The sequence below is a fragment of the Clupea harengus genome, chromosome 10, assembly GCF_900700415.2.
Source record: "Clupea harengus chromosome 10, Ch_v2.0.2, whole genome shotgun sequence".
NCBI classification, from domain to species: Eukaryota; Metazoa; Chordata; class Actinopteri; order Clupeiformes; family Clupeidae; genus Clupea; species Clupea harengus.
Window position 1 is genome coordinate 14,822,745 of NC_045161.1, and position 20,860 is coordinate 14,843,604.

The following is a 20,860-nucleotide window of genomic DNA, read 5'->3' on the forward strand; positions in this document are numbered from 1 at the left end:
CAAATCTGAACTACTTCACACATTTTATTTAATGTTTGGAGTGTCCTAAACATATTCCACCCCCCTTTCATTGAGACACAATCTTTAGTTTTTTCAGCAAAGAGCGATACATGTCACATGGCCCTGCCAATGAAGATAATGCATTTTCGCCTGTCTGATCACCTATGTTTAAAGTATTGTGGAGCCTTCAGGGACGCAAATCTGAACTACTTCACACATTTTATTTAATGTTTGGAGTGTCCTGAACATATTCCACCCCCCTTTCATTGAGACACAATCTTTAGTTTTTTCAGCAAAGAGTGATACATGTCACATGGCCCTGCCAATGAAGATAATGCATTTTCGCCTGTCTGATCACCTATGTTTAAAGTATTGTGGAGCCTTCAGGGACGCAAATCTGAACTACTTCACACATTTTATTTAATGTTTGGAGTGTCCTGAACATATTCCACCCCCCTTTCATTGAGACACAATCTTTAGTTTTTTCAGCAAAGAGTGATACATGTCACATGGCCCTGCCAATGAAGATAATGCATTTTCGCCTGTCTGATCACCTATGTTTAAAGTATTGTGGAGCCTTCAGGGACGCAAATCTGAACTACTTCACACATTTTATTTAATGTTTGGAGTGTCCTGAACATATTCCACCCCCCTTTCATTGAGACACAATCTTTAGTTTTTTCAGCAAAGAGTGATACATGTCACATGGCCCTGCCAATGAAGATAATGCATTTTCGCCTGTCTGATCACCTAAGTTTAAAGTATTGTGGAGCCTTCAGGGACGCAAATCTGAACTACTTCACACATTTTATTTAATGTTTGGAGTGTCCTGAACATATTCCACCCCCCTTTCATTGAGACACAATCTTTAGTTTTTTCAGCAAAGAGTGATACATGTCACATGGCCCTGCCAATGAAGATAATGCATTTTCGCCTGTCTGATCACCTATGTTTAAAGTATTGTGGAGCCTTCAGGGACGCAAATCTGAACTACTTCACACATTTTATTTAATGTTTGGAGTGTCCTGAACATATTCCACCCCCCTTTCATTGAGACACAATCTTTAGTTTTTTCAGCAAAGAGCGATACATGTCACATGGCCCTGCCAATGAAGATAATGCATTTTCGCCTGTCTGATCACCTATGTTTAAAGTATTGTGGAGCCTTCAGGGACGCAAATCTGAACTACTTCACACATTTTATTTAATGTTTGGAGTGTCCTGAACATATTCCACCCCCCTTTCATTGAGACACAATCTTTAGTTTTTTCAGCAAAGAGTGATACATGTCACATGGCCCTGCCAATGAAGATAATGCATTTTCGCCTGTCTGATCACCTATGTTTAAAGTATTGTGGAGCCTTCAGGGACGCAAATCTGAACTACTTCACACATTTTATTTAATGTTTGGAGTGTCCTGAACATATTCCACCCCCCTTTCATTGAGACACAATCTTTAGTTTTTTCAGCAAAGAGTGATACATGTCACATGGCCCTGCCAATGAAGATAATGCATTTTCGCCTGTCTGATCACCTATGTTTAAAGTATTGTGGAGCCTTCAGGGACGCAAATCTGAACTACTTCACACATTTTATTTAATGTTTGGAGTGTCCTGAACATATTCCACCCCCCTTTCATTGAGACACAATCTTTAGTTTTTTCAGCAAAGAGTGATACATGTCACATGGCCCTGCCAATGAAGATAATGCATTTTCGCCTGTCTGATCACCTATGTTTAAAGTATTGTGGAGCCTTCAGGGACGCAAATCTGAACTACTTCACACATTTTATTTAATGTTTGGAGTGTCCTGAACATATTCCACCCCCCTTTCATTGAGACACAATCTTTAGTTTTTTCAGCAAAGAGTGATACATGTCACATGGCCCTGCCAATGAAGATAATGCATTTTCGCCTGTCTGATCACCTATGTTTAAAGTATTGTGGAGCCTTCAGGGACGCAAATCTGAACTACTTCACACATTTTATTTAATGTTTGGAGTGTCCTGAACATATTCCACCCCCCTTTCATTGAGACACAATCTTTAGTTTTTTCAGCAAAGAGTGATACGTGTCACATGGCAATACCCTGGCATTGGAGATAATCCCTTTTCACCTGTGTGATCTGTGTGTCAAGTGTTTTTTCACAGTGAATGACCAGAATAATGACTGCTAAACATATTTTACCCTTTCTTTACAGTTCTGAACAAGTTCAACCAACTTTAATGAAGGCATAATCCTTTTATCAGCATAATGGGGTGTGTTTTACTTTTTCTTAATACAATATTGTCTGTTTAGTCATTGTTCATTATATTAAAACAAGAAAACCATACTTTTGTAACATCAGTGAATCGTTTTTAACCCATTTTGATGTTACTATGAAATTAATATCTCTGATAGTTTAAGAAAACACGGGGCTAATAAGGGACTTTTATTTTGAAAAATCGTAACCGGAAGTCGCTCGAGCTCATTTGCCTATAGTTGCTCACTGAACGCTGCTCAGACTCCGCCTCAATGGGATGGAAGCTGAAATAGCGTGGCACTGCCTATAGCCTACTATGTGTTTCACAAAATCGGACCAAAATCATTTCCAAGTCGTTGATTTAGTTAAGGATTACCGTTCCGTTTGTGTTTTCTTTTCCCAACCGCAACTTCACACCCAGACTTTCACTCATAAGACAATATTTTGTGGTCATATACAGGTAAGTAAACAAGCAGCTATCACATTCGTCTCAAGAAGTGACTCGTCCACTTTCATGTTCGCTAAATCACCTTAAGCGCTGTACTCTTTCTCACGTCTTTCAACTTCCAACAGCAAACGGTAGGAAAGCACCAAAAGGGATAGCTTGCATAAGTCTCGTAAACTACCTGTTTTTATAAGCTAGTTAGCATGTTAGCTAATGATAATAGATTTTTACGTAGTATCCGGGAACATCATTTGTTTGTTTAAATAATACATGTGTGTCTGCCACTCATTTACGTTACCAGAGGTTAATAATTGAGTCGCAAATTATTACTTCATTGACGGTCAGCATGAGTAGATACATTGCTGCAATACAATATGCAACATTAAATCGCGATGAAAATATTGTTCATCTCTGCTAGTGTAGCCTATTAGTTTGTCAGTAATATGACATGATGACGTTGGATGATGGTGTCCATGCTATAGGCAAGAATGTTTGCTTATAAGTATAGCTACTTGGAAATGTAGATAGGTGCGGACATGGTGGTCAGTGTCGCGTGATGTAAAGCAATCTGAGGTGTAGGTTTATGTGGGTCATTGGGTACTTCGTGCTTTCTTAAACATTACCTAATGCAAATCATTTTGACAATCATTCAATCAATCAGACAGTCATTTCGATCTGGCTCTTGTTAATATCAGATAATATAATCTGCATTGACATCATCAGTCTCATTTTAAAGGCAGAGTCATAAGAAAATCTGATCACTCTTGTTGATCAAGGGTGTCAAATAGTTTACCTCAACAGCTTTTCACATCTTATCTTACCCTTCTCAACTGAATTGGTCCTAAAAAGGGCGTACGGTAAAACACAACACAATGCTCTGTTATTCATATTCCCTGCCTTTCCTTTCATGCATTTCACTAAATCATTTGGAACATTCCATTCACCTTGGGGTATTGGGATTCTCTTACTTTTTTTGTAATATGCTTATTTTATTTCTCAGTTTTTGGCAGATAATGTGATACAGTGGGATTGAAGAATTTTGACACTAGATTCACAAACTTCACTGTAGCAAACCTCACTGATAACCTATTGCCACTCCTCTACACAGCCATTGCTTTGTCCTAACTGGTTGTAACAATTGAAAGCTAATATGTGAGAGGGGCAATACGACAATGTATGTCAGTACCTTATTTTCCATAGCAGACAGGCATCAGGAAGCTGTTCTGGGATGACCAAACAGGCTGTGGGAACTTAGAATATTTTCCTTTTTATTGACAGTTTCTATTGAACTCTCTGCCTCTTGATGGCGAGTGAGGCTGACCTCACTCTGCGGTGCCGCAGGCTGTTGCCCATGCCCAACTCTCCAGAGCAGGAGGGGATGATGGGAGATAGAGGCATCAGGGAGAGACATATCACAACCAACGGTAAGATTTAACTACAATGACATTGTAGTGACTGAAGTGTGTAATAATGGTATTGTGTCAACACTGTAGCTCATGATCTAATTCCAACTTCCGAAGCCTTTCTCACACCAGCTCTCTGGAGTCATTTCTCCTCCCTGATTCAATGGGTGGGGAGATTTTATAAAGCCATAATGGATAAGGGTAGGTGTAAGGGTGTTATTCAGACTGGCATCCTGGTGCCCATTGCCAACCTGGCAGGGAGGGACTACCCGGATGAATACAGTTAATCTCAATTAGTGCAACTGGCATCTCGTGTTACGACCCGACAGAGACTTTCATTATGGCCAACACAGGTTTTAGAGGTAAATTTGGAACTCGAAGTTTACAACTATATGCTAACTATTTACTAACTATAATACGTAGTAGCTTCATCTGTCTGTGAGTTTTTCATTTGAATGTTGAGGTTGCCTCAATCAGGCCCTCATTCTAAAGTGTAGTATTAGGTGCTGTTGTGTCCTTGGTGTGGCGGAAGAAGCATTTCTCAGTACTTCATCTATCTATATTTGTTTGGCATTGTGTTGTCTTCAAATGATTCATGTTAGTTTGACCTGCAGCCAGAGAGCTCCTGGAAAGCATTTCCTCAGGCGAGAGTATTTTTTTGATTTTCTTGTGTCAAATTATAGCTGCTTAAACAGATGTTTTCTAGTACCATGCCATCCATATAGATTACAGCTTTTGTATTGAACTTAAAATGCTGGTGAATATATAACTTTGCTTGTCTATTAATCTGATTCAGACATCATACATAAGATAACGTCGTTGGCAGGAAATGAATCACCTGATTTATGTGTGGGTGGCGATTCTCTCCTCAGCAGCTGTGAAATTCCAGCCTTTGATCCATTTATATTCATGTACCAAAGAAACTGCTGAAACACTCATTTGAATGCTTCATGTCTGGTTAGTATTTCATTTGGTTTTAGAGGCAATGGTAATTTTATAGTGCTGAAGGAAATGAATGAAGGGAGCTGTTTGAAAGTGTTTTTACCTCCGGTGTTTTTTTTATCCCACACCCTGTGATATTCAGTGAGTAATTCTTTCAAGGCTATTCTGAAATGAGGGTGAAGGAAAATTTTACTCTGTAACAGTTTTGCATAGGCGTGTGTTTGTTTGTTTGTTTGTGCGTGTGTGCGTGTGTGTGTGTGTGTGTGTGTGTGTGTGTGTGTGTGTGTGTGTGTGTGTGTGTGTGTGTGTGTGTGTGTGTGTGTGTGTGTGGTGTGTGTGTGTGTGTGTGAATAGTTCAGATGAGTAGTTGTAGCTGTCACAGTCCTCCCACACTGTTGACTCTTCATGTCAAATCATCTTGCTCTTTGCCAGCACTGACAAAGTAGGAACAGTGTGGTGAAAGATGTGTGCATTTTACTGGTCATTGTGGAAAAGGCATTATGGACAATGTGCTTGCTAGATTCCTTTAAAACTTTGATAAGTAAACTGTTACCGGAAAAATAAACAGGTACAGAAATCTTAGGTTTCAGAGATAGAAACTCACAACTGGCTGTGTTGGATGATCTACTACACCGCATTTATCATGTTTGTTTGACACATTGTCCTTGGATGCCCTGGAAAAGTCATCATGACCTCTTATAGAATGCTACACTGATATATAGCCATTTATGCAAATGTTTAACTATGCAATGTTGACTGATTCAACAACACTTCCCAGGTCACTGGGCAACAGGATTGATTGAGAAATAGTTTTAAGAGGAAGTGTTTACCCAGCTCCACAAGAAGGACAGTTTTGTGTTCATCTCTATGTTACTGTATCCCATCTTTGCTGATGATTTTTAGGGCAGATCAAATGGTCTCATTAAGTGTGTGTGTGTGTGTGTGTGTGTGTGTGTGTGTGTGTGTGTGTGTGTGTGTGTGTGTGTGTGTGTGTGTGTGTGTGTGTGTGTGTGTGTGTGTGTGTGTGTGTGTGTGTGTGTGTGTGTGTGTGTGTGTGTGTGTGTCAGGTAAAATGGAGGTGGAGCAGATAATCAGTAGAAAGCTACATCTGAAGCGAGCAGCAGAGGTAAGAGTGAAAGCCACATATGAGTCATAAGTGAAACGTCATCCTGCACAATGTAAGAAGATTGCTTCATCGATACAAATACAATGTCCACATTTACTGAATAACCAGAATAACCTGCACAGTAGGCTGCAGTGACCTGACTGCACTGTAAGTTTCTGCAAGCCAACTCTACTTTTTTGTAAAGCTCCTGGCGCCGCTGCCTTTCGCACCCCAAAGAGATTCTTGTTATTTAAAAACATGCAAATGTGTAGCCCTGGAGAAAACCCCTCTGTGGTGCCAAGTCCCTCTAGATGGATTCAGTCACTTCAGGCTCCCCATGGAACAATCTATTAAGAGTCTCGGTTTTTGATGGAAATCACATCACTGTAGACACACATTTTAAACTTGATAGAGCATTCACCCAGTCCTGCGTGGTGTGCAGCCAAGTTGTAAATGGATTAGTGGTAGTCTGTGTATTTTTGGTTTCTTATCTTTGTCTCCTGTTTGGGGCATTGATGCCAACGTGGGAAACCTGTTCACTCGTGCCTTATGTAGCCAACTATGCTTATCTGATCTCCCTACACTCTGTTACTCGTAATAATCCATTTTAGATAAATAGAAGATAGAATCCCTTTAGGTGTTTAGACAGATGGCGCTATATTTATAAACCTGTTTTAGCTTATGACACAGTATAGGCATTTAAAGACAGGAGAATGAATTCACAGTTTAATTTGACTGTTCCCTTCCCGTTCCATCCCAGATTTGAGTCAGTGTGATGCGCAGATGCAGGTCATTAAAGGTTAAAGTCAGTGTGATGCTTAGATGCACGTTATTAAAGGTTAAAGTCGGTGTGATGCGTAGAAGCACGTTATTTAAGGTTAAAGTCTGTGTGATGCGTAGAAGCACGTTAATAAAGGTTTAAGTCAGTGTGATGCGTAGAACCACGTTATTTAAGGTTAAAGTCAGTGTGATGCGTAGAAGCACGTTATTAAAGGTTTTAAGTCGGTGTGGTGCGTAGAAGCACGTTATTAAAGGTTAAAGTCAGTGTGATACGTAGAAGCATGTTATTAAAGGTTAAAGTCCGTTATGTAGCAGGTGCTCGTCTCCAAAGCAACATACATGGGTACACCACATGTTTGCATATGTTATTGAGTTAGGTGTGAGAGCAGAGTTCAATTGGGGTGAAGCAGATGCTGAAAGTCACAGTCAGACAGGAGCGTAGCTGACACAGTATTGTGTGCAGGGTCATATGAGATGAATAAAGTTTACATGCGCAGACTCTCATAGTAATACCTTGGGAAGAAAAAAAACAGTCCTATTCTCAGGAGTTGCATCTTATAGTCCTGTAATTGCAGTAATTACAGAAGCCATCAGATTTGAAGTTAAAGGCCAGACTTAGATGCATAGCCTTATCAGCATTACGTTAATTTTGAATAGCAAGCCACCCCTTTCTATATTCCTCAATAATATAAACGTATATAACAACACAATTCAAACCCCAACAAAACCTAAAGCTATAAAAACTGTTCTCCTCCTGAACTTTTAGTTTGTTTTCCTTGTTATTAGTTTGAATATCAGGTATGTACGGTATCAATGTCCCCCCCCCCCTTCTCTGTACAGCACCTGAAGTCTAACTTGATGAAGCAGTTGGACTCCCATGTGAACGACTTCATGGATTGTCTGATTGAGGAGTCTGGCTGCCTGGAACCTGCTCCGGTGCTGCTCTCTGACAAAGAGAGCAGGAAACTCAGGTGCCGTGCCCACCCACTCTCACGCATTAGAGCATTTATTAAAACAAACCCACTGGGTGGTGCCCAGTGAGAGTATTCATGTTTATCATGCTTATTTCTTCAGAGCTTGAACTCATCAATTGAGTATATTTTAGATTTCAAATGTTTTACATAGCTGCTTCTGTCACCCCCTTCCTTTCTTCAGCAAACAGTCACGAACCCCAGCAAGCCAGGGCAAAGTGTTCATGACCCGCCGCTCATTGCTTGAGTAAGTGTGTCTCAAGGCAAAAAGAGAAAATGTCTGACTGAAATGACAAAATGTGTATAAAATAATAGGATTGTTTTTACGCAAACAGCTACCTCAAAACAGTAATGATTCACAGATATAGTTTTGTTTTCCTTTGAATATTTGTTTAATATCTAGGTGAGTTCTGACTGACAAGCAATCGCCACAACCCTCTCTTGACACAACCCTGACCTTAAACTGATCTTTATGTTAACCAGAGGAAGACATTTTAAACTTCCCATTGTGACTGCAACCCAGGGTTACTCCTGGAGTCAATCTTAGGCCAGCGAGTGTCTGATTTAAAACAGAGATCCTTCTCAGAGCAGTGAATAGAGGAACCATAACCACAGTAGCGATGCCTCAATTCCTCCAGTGCTTGTGATACAGGAAGCCCATTGTGGTGATAACTAAGCAAGGCTGACTGTGTTGCTGGGATTGTGTGTGTGTGTGTGTGTGTGTGTGTGTTTGTGTTTGTGTTTGAGAGAGAGAGGGGGATTGACTGACTGACTGACTGACAGAGAGAAAGAAAGAGAGAACAGAGAGTGTGTGTGAGAAATCAACATATCCTTGGTCTCTGGTCCTCTAGCGAACTGTTTGAAGTTAACCACATCCGGACGATCTACCACATGTTCATCGCCCTCCTCATTCTCTTCATCTTCAGCACACTGGTGGTGGACTTCATTGATGAGGGCCGGTGAGACAGACGTAATATGTTTTTTTAACCTGTGATGTCTTTGATATACCCTATGTTGTGAGCTGATAATTCCTTTCCCTTTGTCTCTGTCTAACATTTTCATTGTCCACACCCTGTCACTGTTCTTCTCCAGGTTAGTGTTGGACTTCGACCTGTTGGTATTTGCCTTCGGGCAGCTCCCCCTGGTGGTGTGCACGTGGCTGTGCATGTTCGTGTCAGTGCTGGTGGTGCCATACAGCCTCTTCCACCTGTGGGCCAGCCGGTATCAAACCTGCAGCCACCCGGCCCTTTGGTCTGGCCTGCTGGGCTCTGGCTTCATGCTCTACCAGGGGCTGGGGCTGGGCTTTCTACCCACGTCTGTGGTGCTCAGGAACGGCCTTCCCCCAGCCTCCCGCTTCATCATCATCATGGAGCAGGTTATTATTATTATTATTATAGAGAGAAAGAGAGAGAGAGAGAGAGAAACAGTAGCAGAATTCACAACTAAACAGGTGCTCACCTTGCAGCGATGCTAATGCTGGTTGGTATTGTCAAAACATGGTATCTCCTGAGAACCCTTAGCTTGCTTTTAGGTTCATTCAAGTGGTTTTAATGTTGTATGGTGTGCCTCTGTAGGTTCGCCTGATGATGAAAGTTCACTCCTTCATCAGGGAAAATGTCCCCAGAGTCTTGTCTGCACCGAAAGACAAAACCAGTAAGGAATCAGGATGGTCCCTCCTGCTTTTAAAAATGTATTTATTTATTTTTTACGAGAGCTACTTGAACTGTTAACATGAAATCACAACGTAATCTTTTTTTGTGTATGTTTCAGATTCTCTGGTCCTACCTCAGCTCACTCAGTATCTGTACTTTCTCTTTGCTCCCACACTTATTTACAGAGACCACTATCCCAGGTGAGTAGAGCATACGTTGTGCATGATATCTTTGCATGACTGCCTTGTACTCTGCCATAGTTACTTGGGTATGTCCATATTTCATCATATCAACTGGATTAGGAGTAAAAAAAAAAACACCTTTGCATTGTTAATGGCTGTAGCCTACCTCAAGCTATTATACTGTATCTCATTACCTGGAAGCCATTACAAATCTTTTTTTTTCATCCTGACAGAAATCCATTCATAAGATGGAGTTATGTTGCCACAAAGTTTTCTCAGGTATGTTTGTACTTTCTGGTTTAATTGAGTCTCTCCTGCAGAAATGGATTATACATTAGTACTGAATGTGTGTACTTTCCTAATAGGTGCTAGGATGTCTGTTCTATGCGTACTACGTGTTTGTGCGGCTCTGCATCCCGCAGTTTCGCAGCATCAGCATGCAGCTCTTCGACCTAAGGGCCATGGTGCTCTGCGTCTTCAACTCCATCCTTCCAGGTAAGGCACTGCACAATATAAATGGTAACACTATAGAAATGGTAAGTGTGTGTGCGTGCGTGTGTGTGTTGTCCTCGTAGTTGTCTAACACTTTTGCAGAAATTACAGTTGCTGCTACTGAGAACAATCTATTGTTCTTCTGCTGAATATAGATGTTGGGTGATTGTGTAACCACTATTTGCTTAAAATGTCACAACGATGCTTTGAAAAGCACTGTGTAAATCATGTCTGTGTGTGTGTGTGTCTGTCTTTCTGTCTACAGGTGTGCTGGTTCTCTTCCTGGCTTTCTTTGCTTTCCTGCACTGCTGGCTCAATGCTTTTGCAGAGATGCTACGTTTTGGTGATAGAAAGTTCTACAAGGTAAACAAGGAGTGGAGTGGTAGTCAACTTGTCATCTCCTTTGTATTACCTTCTGTCCATAGCAGAGTGCAATATGTTGTAATTAGCTGATGATGATAAAGGAAAATATCAATCCCCTTATGTTTTTGTTATGTGTCTCCTTAATGACAACTGTGTCATCTTAGGACTGGTGGAACTCAACATCGTTTGCTAATTACTATCGCACATGGAATGTGGTGGTGCATGATTGGCTGTACTATTACGTATACAGGGACTTTCTCTGGGTGAGTTGCTCATAATTGTTCACACTGCAAATCTCCAGTGTTGTTCCGGTGTTGAATGTAGGAATGTGTTTGGTAGGAATAGCTCACAGAAGCTGGGAAATGAGGGATTCATTTGGGATCAATTATGTTTAGCATCTGTAATTTGAAAGTTGAATTTGATTTTCATCTAATTGTGTGACAAATAGAATTGTGTTCCGAAATGAATTGGCCTTACTCCTTCCTTCTGCAGGTGACGGAGAAGCGTTTCAGGACAGGAGCCATGCTGTTTGTATTCACTGTGTCTGCAGTTGTGCACGAGTACATCCTGGCTATCTGCTTCGGCTTCTTCTACCCAGTCCTCTTCTGCCTCTTCATGTGCTTCGGAAGTAAGTACTCAAGACCACAGACATTAATCCTAGCGTAGAAATGTCATGACAGTTTGGCCATGTTGAGGCCAGGACTCAGTGTTAAGTCTTAATGGATGCTTTCCTCTAGGGTACTTTTGAAACAACCTCTTCTTATGGTTGAGAAAACAGCAACAGATTGAGAAATTGAGTATCCTAGGGTGTCTTTCATTCTGTGTATAGCTCATAGGACATTATTGAGAAGAAGCCTGCAGTGTACATAATTATAGTGATTGATGCGATAGTGAAAGTGCTCTAATGCATACATGCTAATTTGCTCTTTGGCAGATCAAGGCGTTTTATTTGTTCAGCATTTTTCATAGCCAGAGGCAATTCAAAACAGGTTTACATAAGGACTATTAAACGCAAACATTGTAGAGAAGTCATTTGACAGAATAAGAATGTATACAGAATAATACATTCAGGAATTAGAAGAATGAGTAGCACATGTCCGTCAGCGTTTGAGAAGTGACTGCTAAAGGAGCCACACGTCTTTGAAGCATTATTTCTACAAAATACTCATCCTGCCCATGTCTCTTGCCAGTGATGTTCAACTTCATCCTGCACGACCGGAGAAAGGGCCCCATCTGGAACATCATCATGTGGACTTCCCTCTTCCTAGGGCAGGGGGTCATAATCTGCCTGTACTCTCAAGAGTGGTATGCCCAGCGCTACTGCCCCATCCAAGAGGTAAACACCACTGTATATGTGCGATGTGCAATTTAGCATGCTCTCATAATTTTTTTCAGGCAATATGATGTATTCCATGTTTTATATCAAAGTGAGTCATTTTGTGGTGAGTAGAATCCTTTCTGATAGTTAGACTCAACACTAATAAACTACTACAGAGGTCAGTTCAGTACAGGTTTTAGGATTATTTTTACCACAGAGCAAGTGAAATCTTAAAACATTTACTATTTCCAGTAAACCGTAACTAAAGGTAGGAGGGATGAAGGGTTGCACTAAAGATGTACTCTGGAATGCTGTTTCCTGTTTTAGTCTGTTCACATATCTGACCTTGTGTGATATATTCTAGCCCTCTTTCCTGGATCTGCTGAGGCCACGATCCTGGACCTGTCACCTGACAAAGCCACATGCAGAGCACTCAGGGAGATCCTGAACCATGCTGGCCAGAACCTACATCAGCAAGTCAAATATCATGACAAAAAAAATTATGGAAGCACAAGCTGGCCGTCTTCTGTGACGTTCTCCATGCTAAATAGTTTCGTGCTCTGACTGGCTTTACATGGCAGCTCTCTGTCAGAACTCACACACCAGAATGTACTTCTGAAGTGTTTTTATCTCAGTCAAGCCCCATCTTACAGGAGCTGCTATTCAATTTGTATGCCTTCTCAGTCATTTTTAAAAAACATTTTAAACGTTTGTTACAAGTTTGCACACACAACTCCTTGCTTGACGTTGGGTATAGCTGTTAAGCTTATGGAGTTTTTGTGGAGGTCCTAGTATGTTTTTCACATGTAGTGGATCAGGGTTAATTTGTGTAGTTAGCCTTGCGAGATACAATCAGCATTGATAATGGTTTTGAACCTGATTTTCTCATGGTCTTTTTTCATAGCAATAATGAAAAATGGCAATGATTTCCGCATCCCACCTTTTAATGCAAGAATGGAATGTGTTGCAACCAGAAGCTGCTGCCCAATGTGCCACTGTCGATGTGACTGCTGAATGTGATGTGCTGAATGTGACATAGCCTCCTGCTTCTGTGAATTTACAAGATAGTTATTTTGGAATCTTAGGTGTGATCTTAATAAGATAAACAGAATCCACAGGCAGGTTTTGTACGGGGGGAAATGTGAAGTGTGATTCTGTGTCATTGCTATAGCTTTGTTCCGCTGTCATTCAGTGATTTATTGCACTGTTTTGTGCGTTACCATCTTTGGGCTCATATTCATAAGACCAAGTTTAACTTTACTGCTGATTCTCATGCCTTTGTTTCTCATGGAGCCCTCAAAGTTAAAATGTATTTGTAGTAACCGCTACTACCACAAGATGGCGATATGAGAGTCTTTCATTGAAAATAGATACAATCGTGAATTCCATAGCCTTGCACTCTAGTTAGGCTACCATGTGGCCCCTTAGTATTTAAACAAATGTAGTTCTTTCTCGGGACCACATTTTTACTATGGCATCCCACCTTTTTCTCTATGAGATAGGTCTATCTGTTCAACTCCCATACTGACAAAGAGTTGTAGCCTACCTCAAAATACGGTCCCTGTGTCATTTAAAGTAATGTACTGTAAAAAACTGTGATGAAATCATTTTATAAAAGATTGTTTTATGTTAATTATATTTTTTAAACAGGTAAATGTATTTTTACTTGACTCTATGACCTAGATATAGGCAACCTGCTTAAATGAAACTGCTGTTTGATACTATTAATATTGATCTGAAATGGATGTAGCTTATTTATGAGTGTCATGCACAAGGAGTGATTTTTTTTTTCTTCCTTTTATTTGTACAGGTGCATTCTCTCAAAAAATGTTACAGTAAGCATCTAATGCTCTGTATATATCTGACATTCAGGGTTCATTTTAAAATATTAACAGCTATTAATGTATTCTGAGATGCCTGTCTATTACTTTGTCTATTACTGTAAATTGACACTTAATTTGTTTGTGCAGTGCAGATGATTGAAATTGCAAAATATGATTGGTTTGTTCTGTATGATGTATTCAGGCTGAACAATCTGGCTACTACTTACTTTGTCACTTTGGTAGGCCTAGCCTATGAACTGCCAATTTATATTCAAAGAAAGCAGATGGTGAGTGACTGCAGAAAACCACAATAAATACATTACTTTTTGGCAATCCATTGTAACTCTTGTGAGGGATCCGTTGTTCTGTTTTTTTTTTCACTTCTGCGTATTTCAGGGCTGTTCCTAAAAAGTCAAGAATTAAATCTAAATAGGCTACTACATGAAAACACCAGAACGTATTGTATTGTGTCTTGGATTAGGCTACCTTTCTGTAAGCAAAAATCCATAAGGACTCAAGATTATACCTACTTACATTAGGCTTCCATGGGGTCTTTAGCCTCTTATGGCTATGAACTTATATAGGCCTATTTTTGTGTACCATGTATCAATTACCTGTGAGGAATCTTCGTGTAATTCCGCCGTCTGCAAGATTTACAGCCAGCATAAAATATCATAATTGTATCAAGTTTCGTGCATGTCAGTTCTGATTGTCAATATCACTCCGACTACTCTCAGCATCCCTATGTAAGCGATTCAAATGAATCAGACGACAGTGACTCGGTGCACGCCACCCATTGTGGGATTCATTCAGAAAGATTCACTGGTAAGACTGCACACTGATTCTGCGGTAAAGATGGCGGCGTCAGAGGGGGCGCGTAGTGGCTGGAGCGAATCTAGACGACCCTAAAAGGGTTTATTTTCACACCGACTCTGGGCCACAACAGAAAACAGTCCTTACTGGTGATTCCGTTTATAGATGCCGTTAAGCTGTTGCCTGCAAATTTGACACTTTGTCTAATATTGCTAATACAAGTGAGGTGGGTGGGCACATACTGATAGCTATCACGCTAGCAAGCTTGCTAGGACCGCTAGTAGCTTGCTAGCTAGCTAGGATAGCTGTCTAGCCCGGACAGAGGGGTCGAAGAATACTCCTGAATAGGCCCCTTCGCTCTGTTGGGGGATGTGATCCAAGAGAACGGTGGGTTGGCTTGCGACGTCCCAGGGATTGTAACATATAACTCGGAGAGAAATGGGACAACAGGTTGGACGCATGGGTGAGGGGGCTTCTTCAGGACTCCAACCGCAGCAGCCGCACTCGCAGCTGCAGCACCCGGGGAAAGCAAGTCGAGCGAGTGGCTCCGGGAGGAGACCCAAAGAAGTCGCGACTACCGGAACCCCACCAGGGAGAACAGCTGCTGCTAACTTGACGGAGCCGGGATTTAATATATTCACTCAACACTCAGGTAATTGCTTTATTTGTCAGTGGTATGGCATTGTCTTCAGCCTTTTGTGTGGCACCCTGACTGGCCGGTGAATAAATCTGGACTTCCCTTTTCCTAGCTCACTGGCTATCCTATCCTAGCCAGGAAAACGGTACATGAACGTTTGCTAGCGGAAATAGCAAGAAAATGATAACTAAGTTAACGAGGTGTATGCTTGGCACAGCAACATCAACACTCTGTCGCAAAACGCAGCATGCGGTGGTGTTTCTTGCCTTTATCGACCTCGCCTGTATAGCTCACTCGCAAGCAACTAATGTTACCAGCCAGCATAGTCACTTTCCAATTGGCAAATGGCTCCACTTTGTCACCATACTATAGGTAAATGTGCCGATGCAAGCTGATATTGTTAGTTGTCGAGCTGTATCTATCAGCTGTTATCCAAGTGGTTATATGTAAGATAAAGATGGAAGCTAGCTCCCTGAATTGTGTGCAGCATCAATCGTTAAACCAAAGTTTTAAGTGACTGTAGGTTTCTTGGAACATCAGTTGGGACTAGGAAGAAAATGATAGCCTGTAACGGGAGTGAAACATCTGTTCGAGGACGGTTACGTTCAGTCTTCGCCGGCTGGGGTGTTTGATGCGTGTATGAAAGGGCCATGATTTCGGCAAGATGGTGACGCGTAACGGGTTATGATAAATTGGAGACGCTCGGAAAAGATGATAGGATCAGACCCATCTCTTACGTTTCATAACAGGAAGGTTGTCACTTTCCAAACGACGAGGATGCTTACTTACTTTGACTTACAAGTAATTCGTGAGAACTGAAAGGTAGCTGCAGTTAATTGTGAGATGACGCTGGTGTTTTCAGACACCATTCAGGTACTGAAATGCCCAGATGGACACCCAGAGCATATTCAGCCTCAGCTGATCAGCTGACGGCCCCAAACCTTAAGAGTGACCGCACAAAAATAGAGTTTCTGACAACAGATTTTAAATTAGATTTACTTCAACAAGATTAGGGATTTCTCTGTTGCTGAAAAAGAGCATAAGACTCATGTTTTTCAATGCTTTTGTTTATGTTATTTATGAAGCTATCCAGACAATACACCCTTTCCACTCTGTCATTGCCCTCTCGCCCCTTCTCCGTAAGAGGTTATTGGTGTAAATTGAGTATTGGTTAACAAGATGGGTTGGTATGAACTTGTCAAAAATATCATCTTTGATCGGCAAGCCCTTGAGGCAAGCAGAGGGCTCCTGGCAAGCATGTGTTTCTGTGGATGAATGTCATCTGTGTATGAACCATGATCCATTGGTGGAGGAGGGGGTCTGTGGTCTGACTTTCTAGTGGGCAGGCAAAAGGGCTTAATTCCATATTGAGAAGGCTCAGCAGTGATGCTCTAAATCTACAGATAATGCAGACACCACCTCTCCTCTATGTGACCATCTCTCCCTCGCTCCATCTCTGTCTTTCTGCAGTGGGTCTGATTCTCTATGGCCTCCTGCCCCCGAGGGTGGACCAGTCAAAGCTGACACAGCTATGAGATGTGATTGGGATGTCAGAGAGACACTCATCCAGTTTCTCTTCCTCTTTTTTCCCCCTCCTCATGCCTTTATTTGTCTCTCCCCTAATCTCTCTCTCTCTCTCTCTCTCACTCACTCACTCTGCTTTCTATCTTTTTCTTCTTGCCTCCGTCTCATTCCTCTCTCGCTTTCACATTTCTCCCACTCCATCCCTCACTCTCTCCCACAGCCTCTTAGAGACTTGTCACATCTCTGCAATGTAACCCTTCAGCTGGTTCGAAGGCAGGCTAGCAAAGGGCACCCTGACTGCTATGCTGTGTGTATGTGTGTATATATATATATATATATATATATATATATATATTTTTTTTTTCAAATGTCAAGCACAGTTTCTACAGTGCTAGGGCCCGCAGTGATTCCAAGACCCCCTTGACCTCTAATGGTAACGGGTATGTCAAATAAACATTTGCCTTCTCTGCTCTCTGGCATTTAAGGGGAATAACAAAAGCACCGCCATTTGCCTGGGTCTTTCTGAGCACCTAACTGATGAAGCAGGTTTGTGAGGAATCTTAGTTTGGCGTTGTCCATTAACAATTCAGGGATTGCTTGGAGTCAATTATGTATGAGTGTGATTTGAAGTGGTGCTGATGTCACCAGGCTGGCTATGTTGATAGAATGCTTTGATGAGGTCACTTGAGAGAGAGAGAGAGAGAGAGAGAGAGAGAGAGTGTGTGTGTGTGTGTGTGTGTGTGTGTGTGTGTTTGTGCGTGTGTGTGTTTGCGCATATTAGACTATGCGTCGTACAGGATGTTGCTGTCCCTCTCCATCAGCACATCTGTTACTGTGCTGGACACTGAAGTTCCTGTTTTGGACACAAAAGCAGATCCTCATGTCTCTTCCCGTCACTCCCCTTGAACTCGGGCGCCATCACACTCTGGAGATAAACGCTTCCTCGTCCAGTGTTCGGCCACTTGAGATGTTTCTTTTCCTTGAACTCCATGGTTGTGTGTGTTGTAACCGATTGTGTGGGGAGAGCTGTTAGTTAGTGTGTTATGCACTGCTGTCTCACAAGGGTTGCTGCATCTATATCAGTAATGGCAGAGAGCGTTGCTCTACACATCGTCTATATGTTGGTGAGTGAGGGCATATTTCTAAGGACAGTGAGTGTTTAGGCATGCCTGTGGCTTTGACATTGGGGATGGGGATGGTTTTTGACAGTTCCTGTCTCCCAAGAAGAGTGTCTCGTGTCTGGTGTGGAGTATGTGAGCGCTGACTCAACCTCCTCAGCGGCAGACAGCCAGCCTCAGTCTCCCAGACGACCTCCCATGCCCTCCACAGACAAGGTGACTCAGCATGATCCCCATACCCCCACCCCGCTGCAACCCCCCTCTCCCTTCTCCTTGGTGAGGTCACCAGGTCTGCACCCTATTCGGTCAGTCCATGTTTACTCATTTATTCAATGCATCCCACTTCTTTTGTCTGGAAGTCGCATTCTGATCATTTTATCAGGATAACAGTAGAGAGCTGCAGAGCCTGGTGCCCGTGACCTGACGACCTTTAGAGGAGTAAACCTCTTTGTTAATGTAATATTCAGCGGGGGGGGGGGGCTGCCGAGTATAGCTCCGGCTCTGGGATCTTTGCCGATGGTTTATTATTCATGCGTGTGTATTCCCACTCGTTGGAGCGCCGGGCTTCAAAGCTGTACAAACAGTGGAGTTTTTGCGCAGTGTGAAATTGTGGGGAAAATGCATTTTGACAGGCCTAATTAGGCCAAGCAAAACCTCACGCGTGTGTTTGTATGCTCTAGCAGCAGCAGCAGCAGCAGCAGTTGTTTTACACACACATACATACACACACACACACACACACACACACACACACACACACACACACACACACACACACACACACACAGGCAAGCGTTCACACCCACAACTTGTCCCATTGCCAGTGGGAAAGCTCAAGGGCAAATGCAGTGTCCATGATATAATGTGTAAGCTGATTTGCATTAGGCATGAAACTGGATTAGATAAATCCACAAATATTTTTAACATACACACAAGCAGCATTTGACAATAACAACCAAACATGTGTCTTTTTTTCCCTCTCCTGCCTTCAATTTAGATTTATATTTAGAAAGTGTGTGTGTGTGTGTGTGAGTGTGTGATTGTTTTGGGGATAAAGGAGAACTCCTTCCTTCTGCCTCCCCAAACCACCAGGGGGAGCTTTTTTACCCCACCTGCTCTTCTGACTGCCCCTGCATCAGCGTAGCCTGAATTTTTCTCTCCAACTCAAGGTGTGAGTGAGTGTGTGCATGACATGCCGACATGCCATTACATCCAGCTGGCATCTCTGGCAGCTCGGTCTTGTGTGCCCATGCCAGTAAGTGCTGCTGGCTTACCCACAGCCTGTGGGCCCTTACCAAGGGAGTCTTCACATGGCTCCCGACCGGCCCTCCTGTCTGTGGCAGTAGAGCAGTCCAGCCCAGTGTGTTCGCTTTTTTGTCTGTCCCAGACCAGGGATGCCTGGGGGTTTGGATGTAGCTGCTGTCGTATGTAGCAGCCTATGTTATCTCCAAGGTCATGCCTTCCCCTGAGGCTGCTGCTAAAATCGCTGTTTTTCTGATGGGCGTCTGAAACATTCACCGCTTCTGACTTACTGTTTGTTCATGCAGTGTTTTCTTGTGGTTGTGTGTGTGGTGGATTTCATGCTTATTTGTGTGTATGAGATGGAGAAAGTAAAGTAAAGTGTGTGTGTGTGTGTGTGTGTGTGTGTGTGTGTGTGTGTGTGTGTGTGTGTGTGTGTGTGTGTGTGTGTGTGTGTGTGTGTGTGTGTGTGTGTGTGGGGGGGGGAGAGAGAGGCCAGGACAGCTGTTGAGTGGCTTGGATGCTGTGAATGGGGGCGGTCGGGGTGAAAACCAAGCTCTGCTACACTGAGCCAGGCACTCGGCTCCTGTTGGCTGCTCACTGTATTATCGCCTCTTCACCTTTCTCCCCACCCTCCCTCTTTTTCTCTGTCCCTCTCTCCCCCCCCCCCCCCCCTTTTCTTTCTCTCTCTCGCCCTGTCTCTTCAGCTTCAGCCTGACTCTCCCATACACTTGTCATGGCTCTTTCTGTCTAATCTCCACCTCATCTTCTTCTCCTCTATTTGGCCAGCTCTCCTCTCCTCTCCTCGCCTGTCCTCTCCAGTAGGGTGGATATTGAGCCTGTAGTTGAGCGGAGAGGATAATCCTGCCTGGCTGTTGTCCTCTCCCACGTCTAATCTCAACACCCCCCGCCCCCCACCACCACCACCACCACCACCACTTTTCCAATCTGGCTCAGTGGCAGGCGGCACACAGGCTAGTGTGCAGAGCCTCAGAGAAGGGTTGTGTTTACTGTGACACATCATCAAACACCACAAATCATCATGGTTGCTTATGAATCGAGGCATGCTAAAAGCCATCTTTGTTCTGTGTGTGTGTGTGTGTGTGTGTGTGTGTGTGTGTGTGTGTGTGTGTGTGTGTGTGTGTGTGTGTGTGTGTGTGTGTGTGTGATGGCTAATGTTTAGTGGTTTTATGTCTCTCCTTGTTGTGAGTGTGTTAAAGTAATGACATGCTAAGAGTGTGTGTTTGTGTGTGTGTGTGTGTGTGCCGGGCGTGGTAGGGGGTAAATGATTGACATGAGAAAAGGAATCCTCGCCATTTTCTATTCACTACTCAGTTGAAAGCCAGCAGTATACTCTGCTGTTGTAGCAATGTTCACACACCTGGCAAGTTGTTGCTATTTCTATCCTGAACCATGGCACACCATAAACTGCAACAGGAACCAAATTGATTTAGGCATGATGGTACCATGAAGCACACACAGATTCCCTACTGATGTCAGATGGGTGTTAGTTGATGGTTTATGTGGTCAGATATATAGTGGAGGCTTTTGGTATTGCAAAATGTAAGGTGCCATCTGACTGCACAGACAGGTCAATGTAGGCTTGCAAAGCCTCAGGGAAATGTGTCGTACATACATTATCTTCCTTAAGAAGTTCAACCTGCCAAAGGCAATGATGGTGCACTTCTACATCTGCATTATCGAGTCCATCCTCACCTCCTCCATCACCGTCTGGTACGCTGCTGCCACTGCCAATGACAAAGGCAGACTGCAGCGTATCATCCGTTCTGCTGAGAAGGTGATTGGCTGCAA

The 20,860-nt window shown here is 42.7% G+C and overlaps 2 protein-coding genes across 5 annotated transcripts in view; both read left to right on the top strand.

Annotated features, from left to right (window-relative positions):
* The first annotated feature begins 2,505 nt into the window (after window positions 1-2,505).
* On the top strand, window positions 2,506-14,050 carry soat1 (sterol O-acyltransferase 1). 3 transcript variants are annotated; one of them, XM_031575512.2, is made up of 16 exons: window positions 2,506-2,701; window positions 3,965-4,110; window positions 6,099-6,157; window positions 7,757-7,887; window positions 8,072-8,134; window positions 8,739-8,846; window positions 8,980-9,262; window positions 9,462-9,540; window positions 9,658-9,739; window positions 9,955-10,000; window positions 10,087-10,216; window positions 10,479-10,576; window positions 10,741-10,839; window positions 11,069-11,204; window positions 11,767-11,912; window positions 12,259-14,050. In XM_031575512.2, the coding sequence occupies exons 2-16, from the start codon at window positions 3,990-3,992 to the stop codon at window positions 12,340-12,342; spliced, it is 1,665 nt and encodes a 554-aa protein (XP_031431372.1). In that variant the 5' UTR covers window positions 2,506-2,701; window positions 3,965-3,989; the 3' UTR covers window positions 12,343-14,050. The 3 variants fall into 3 exon arrangements, with proteins under 3 accessions (XP_031431372.1, XP_031431373.1, XP_031431374.1); XM_031575513.2 differs by lacking the exon at window positions 2,506-2,701 and adding an exon at window positions 2,713-2,820; XM_031575514.2 differs by lacking the exons at window positions 2,506-2,701; window positions 3,965-4,110 and adding an exon at window positions 4,121-4,451.
* A 386-nt stretch (window positions 14,051-14,436) lies between these two features.
* The window catches only part of abl2 (c-abl oncogene 2, non-receptor tyrosine kinase), a 35,068-nt gene continuing 28,644 nt past the window's right edge, over window positions 14,437-20,860 (top strand). The window contains exon 1 of one of the 2 annotated variants that reach the window (XM_031575506.2): window positions 14,437-15,182. In XM_031575506.2, the coding sequence (XP_031431366.1) occupies window positions 14,969-15,182 (214 nt within the window). In that variant the 5' untranslated portion in view covers window positions 14,437-14,968. The remainder of the gene's footprint in view (window positions 15,183-20,860) is intronic. The other variant, XM_031575505.2, reaches the window with a different exon arrangement.

What these genes read in the sequence shown, in the direction of transcription:
- soat1 (XM_031575512.2), top strand. Translation starts at nt 3,990, where the DNA reads ATGGCGAGTGAGGCTGACCTCACTCTGCGGTGCCGCAGGCTGTTGCCC. An exon ending in TGCACCGAAAGACAAAACCA is followed by an intron (nt 9,541 to 9,657) that starts GTAAGGAATCAG and finishes TGTATGTTTCAG; the next exon opens with ATTCTCTGGTCCTACCTCAG. An exon ending in CCTCTTCATGTGCTTCGGAA is followed by an intron (nt 11,205 to 11,766) that starts GTAAGTACTCAA and finishes GTCTCTTGCCAG; the next exon opens with TGATGTTCAACTTCATCCTG.